Genomic DNA, 4,937 nt, shown 5'->3' with positions numbered 1-4,937 from the left:
GGCACGTGGCACGTGGCACGGGCGCCCCTCCCTCCCTCCCTCCCCGGGCCAGGCGAGAGAGGAGCGTCTCAGGGCCCCCTCCGGCCCCGCCCGCCCGCCGAGAAGAGCCCTGAGCCCCGGGTGGCCGCAGCGCCCGCCTTGTGTGGCCATCACACGGGCACTCCCCGCCCGTCCTGGACCTTGAGTGCCTGTGCTGCTCTCCTTCTCGGACGCGGGGGTGATTGAGGGGAGGGAGGGAGGGAGGGAGGGAGAAGGCCGGTCTCCCCTCTGGCGACTGGCTCGGAACTGAGTGAGAAACGGGGATCAGGCCGGAGTGTGGGCTGAAGAAGACCGGGGGAGACGGGGCCACTGGTGGCTTCAGAGCAGCCCCCCCCCCCTTTCCCCTTCCCCTTTTCCCTTTATGAGGAGCAGTTCATTGGGGATGGATCCCAGAGGGACAGGACTTGGGAGTGGAGGCCTGGAACAGCCATGGAGCTTGCTGCATGTGGTCCCACTAGACTGGTAACTACGGATAGAGCCGCCCTCTAAAAATTTGTGTAAACCTTTAAAAAAGTCACGTACACTTGTCGCCATTACTATCCCTTGTGAGTTCCATATGTGTTTTGTCTGCAGCGTTTCTTTGCCAAGCTCCCTGAATCTGTTTCCGTTTTTTCTCTACAAACTGGAGGGATCTGGAGTGGAGGGGATGGGGAGGAAACAATTTAGAGTGTCGTCGTGGGCCACGGCTTAAGGCATGACAGAAAATATTGGGTCAAAAGTGGTTCTTTTAGAAAGGGAAAATGATTTGGGTGTTTACTGTTCACCCACTTAGAATGGAGCAGAGGTAGTTTGTGGTCAAGTGCTCAGCCTCACTAGTTTGTCTTTTGTGAAACGGGTGTTACAGCAGTAGTTGCGGAGTCAAATGTTTAGTTTGGTGGCTGGGTACCACCTCTGCCTTGTGCTTTGTGGTCTTGGACAAGTCTCTTTGCTTCATCCAGCACTCTGTTTCCAATGACGCCAGGCACCAGTGGAATGCTGACAAGCAAGTGTCTCCCTGGTGTTTTGTTTCCCTGGTGTCGTATTCAGAGGTGTTCTTCCTTTAAGCACCTCGGTTCCGTGTAGCTAGGATGGACCGTGGAAGGGACTTGGGACCTGGGAGTGGAACTGGCCGGCACAGCTTAGGAGAAGCTCTGGGTTGAAGGAAGGTGAGATGGGAGTGGGTTGGCAGGGTCAGTGGGGGAAGCCTGCCTACCCCATTCCCCCCCCCCAGATATCTCAGAATGCTTAGCGACTTTGTGAAGTCCGACATTAGAACGGATTCCAGAGTAAAAAAAGGCCCTGCTAGCATTTCAGGAAGACATAGGGGTACAGCATACTAAGCTACAGGACCAGAGTGCTTATCTAAAAGAGTCCAGTTACTCCCTGCTTAAAGTTTAATGTATACAAAGGCCTATGGAGATTCTTGCCTGCCTGGAAGCCATGCCACAAATCATAAACACCGTGGGTTGCTGGGAATGAGATAACATGGTGGTAAGGGGCACTCTGTCTGTGCTCAGAAACATTCTTGTAGGCACCCTATTTTCAAGGGCAGAGAAGATAATTAGATCAAATGTCAAAAGGCTGTTCCAGTCATAGTAATTACATTAGGAGGGGTCTGGAAACCAGCAATCCCTCTCTTAGTAACAAGGATTCCTGCCTCCAATATTTGTGACAATTAGCTCAAGGAACATGTGCCATTGTCATTATCCACCCTTCAAAAATATTTTTCCCTGATTTTTTCCTAAATTAAAAATAAATCATTTAACTTTGCAGCACACTAAGTCCAATCCTGTCTCCATCCCCACTATAGTGCAGGGACGAAGGGTATTGCTGAGGATGGCCATTTGTAGTAAACAACCCCAGAAGAAAGTCACATTGCCATGGCAGATGAAGTCCTTTTGTCTGGAAGCCAAGTTCTGAGGCCCAAGAATAAGTGAGGTAAAATGTATTCTGGATCCAAGCATCAGTGTGTTTCAGCTTCAAGAAGCTGCTGGAGATCTTACATAACAATTCACAGTGAGATCAGTGTATCGGATATACGGACTGTTCTAGAACTGCATATGTTCTTTAAACAATAAGAACCGCAGCATCTGGGAACAGTCCTAGGTGAAATAATTGTGACATTTGCATTCCCGTTCCTGGGGCAGAATTCTGGCACACACAAAAACCAGTTCCCAGGGCTGAACTCTAGCTCAAAGTCAACCCCAGGCCTCCTGCCTCCCCCTGGAGGTAAGTACCAGCCAGACATTTAAACCTGCCCATCATCCTTTGCAGCATGATGTCGAGATGTTGGACCCACGTGGCCGGACACCCCTGGAGCTGGCCGTGTCCCTGGGGAGCCTGGAGTCTGCACGGGTGCTGCTGCGACACAATGCCAACGTGGGCCGGGAGAATGGCAGTGGCTGGACAGGTATGGGAGTTTGGTGGTGGTGGTGGTGGAGCACTACAGGCGACGCTTCAGCCTCTGGCTTCTCCACTTGAATAAGACAGCTCCTTATATTCTAGGCAGAAGGGAGAGTGGGAATGTGGAAGGGGTGATTGTGAAAGTGGGGCAGGGGAAGGCAGCTGTTGAGAATGATTTGAGACATCAGGGATGTGGTTGTGGCCGCAATGTTCCCTCTAAGCTGTGGAGTCTTGTGAGCAAAAATTCTACTTTGTGAGCTGTTGGCATTAAAGTTGTGAGCGAGCGACTTGGCTACGGCATAAAATGGTTTGCTCTGGAGCCATCTTCCTGAGCGAAGATGAAAATATGTGAGCTGGAGACTAAAAAACTATGAGCTAGCTCACACTAACTCAGCTTAGAGGGAACAGTGGTATGGGGAGTGCGCAACATCACTGAAGGCCCAGAATCCAGTACACATTTTTTCCCCATACATTCTGTCTGTTTTGGAGATAGAACAGTTATGTTCCCCTTCTTTTCTGTGGTTTTGTTCGGGATACCTGATTTTTCTGGCTTTGGTTCCCAGAGCCCTGCTTTGTGTGCCTTGTGTGGCAGATGTTTCTCCAGGAATTGAGCAACAGTTAGCGGGATTCCTGTGCCCTTGGCAGTCAGACATACCCTTTTGGCAAATCAATAGACTGTCTCCTCTCCTACCAGTTTTCAGTGAGGATAAAAGAGACATTGGATTGGACATAAAGGGGGAGATGGACAGGGAGTGGTTCCAGGAAGCGGATACTGATATTTTCTTTTCCACTGTGCTTTAGTCCTGCAGGAGGCCGTGAGCACAGGAGACCCAGAAATGGTGCAGCTGGTGCTCCAGTATCGTGATTACCAGCGTGCCACACAACGCCTAGCTGGCATCCCAGAACTTCTCAACAAACTACGTAGAGTATGTGCCGTCATCTTCTGGCTGATTTTGATCTCCAAGCATTTTCCATCCCCCTCCAGTGTTCATCCACCATGGAATGTCCATCTTGGACTCCTGTCAGCAACCTCAGCAGAAGGAGAGAGGGAGAAGCCTTGCCTGGATATCTTATTAGAATCTCCCTCTCTCTATCCTGAAGCTGTGGTTGCAGGTGCACTTTTGTAAATGAACACTCAAAATTCTTCTCCTACAAGAAGTTTCAGCAGTAAATCTCTCACTTCTCTACAATACGTATGTATGGAATCATTGAAGTTTCACTATCTGTGGTTCTCCAATACATGTTTCAGTTTGCAAAAAATCATTATCCCTCCCATAGTTAGGGGCTTAGAGGATGCATTTGAAAAATACACTTTCAGGATGACAGAAGTAGTTACTCTGAATCCCAGGTTGCCATTGCTGTCCTTTTAACTCTGGTTCCTCGGGGATATTTGAATCACTTTTGGGCTTTCTAGTAGTAACAATCTAATTTAACACTGAACTCCCATTGGAATAGTATGACTAGTAGTGTTAGGGTTATGTCCTGTAGTAGTACAAATACACGATATGTAGAGAGTAGGGATTTGCTGTTCCTTCTCTTTTTTCTTGTCTCTGTTGATCCTGTCCCTTTCTCTGGTTTTCTGTCTCACCAGGCTCCTGATTTCTATGTGGAAATGAAATGGGAGTTTACTAGCTGGGGTAAGTCAGTGCTTGGAATTCCACCATTTGGGAGTGAAGCTAGAGCAGGTGAATGGAGATGACTGTCCTGGAAAAAGTTTTAAGCAGACCTTAGGAACTCAGGCAAGTGTGGTACAGTGATGAGAAAATTCAACAAAATACATTGGACAGAGCTCAGGGCCAATGAGCGCCTGCTCTTTGACTCAGTTCTCCCTCTGAGGCGGAGGACATCTGCATGGGTTATTCCCACCGTGCCAATAGGGAGGCAGGAAGTGGATTTCCCCCCCCCGTTGGTGCCTTTGGAATATCCCATCTCCAGTTCTGTTCCTGCCTCACTAGAGAGAAGCAGCACAATTTAGCTAGGCTTAGCTAACTTTGAAAGTTTAAAACTCCTAAATACTTTTTATTCCTTCTAGCCTGCCTTGCCCTTCTTACCTTGTTATACTTTCTTATTCCACTCCTTCTAACTTCTCTCCTTTGCTCCAATCTCGGAGCGAAATTAAACAGGGGTCTGTCGACCTGAAGAGGCCTCACAAACAGCGATGGCCGACAAGGAACTTCCTGAGGAGTTCTCCTCAGGCGACGAGGGAAACGCGACTGCCGCATCGGCGGTTCCTTCTAACTTCTCTCCTTTGCTCCAATCTCGGAGCGAAATTAAACAGGGGTCTGTCGACCTGAAGAGGCCTCACAAACAGCGATGGCCGACAAGGAACTTCCTGAGGACTTCTCCTCAGGCGACGAGGGAAACGCGACTGCCGCATCGGCGGGAGCGCGGGAGAGCACCGGGACCGATCAGCCTTCGCGGTTTGATCGTGCGTCCACAGCAGAGGCTGCGGAGGTCTCAGCGGCGGCGCACAGCGCCAAGAAGTGCCGCTTGCAGCCCGAGTCAGATGAGCCCGC

General features: G+C 49.8%; 1 protein-coding gene across 1 annotated transcript in view; it reads left to right on the top strand.

Annotated features, from left to right (window-relative positions):
- Positions 1-1,503: 1,503 nt before the first annotated feature.
- The window catches only part of ANKRD13D (ankyrin repeat domain 13 family member D), a 38,107-nt gene continuing 34,673 nt past the window's right edge, over positions 1,504-4,937 (top strand). The window contains exons 1-4 of the mRNA XM_015418824.1: positions 1,504-1,509; positions 2,293-2,428; positions 3,223-3,347; positions 4,013-4,058. Of these exons, the coding sequence (XP_015274310.1) occupies positions 1,504-1,509; positions 2,293-2,428; positions 3,223-3,347; positions 4,013-4,058 (313 nt within the window). The remainder of the gene's footprint in view (positions 1,510-2,292; positions 2,429-3,222; positions 3,348-4,012; positions 4,059-4,937) is intronic.

This window comes from Gekko japonicus, unplaced genomic scaffold (genome assembly GCF_001447785.1).
Source record: "Gekko japonicus isolate JY-2015 unplaced genomic scaffold, Gekko_japonicus_V1.1 scaffold1466, whole genome shotgun sequence".
Lineage (NCBI taxonomy): Eukaryota > Metazoa > Chordata > Lepidosauria > Squamata > Gekkonidae > Gekko > Gekko japonicus.
Note: the sequence above shows the minus strand (reverse complement) of the source record. Positions and strands in the feature narration are given on the sequence as shown.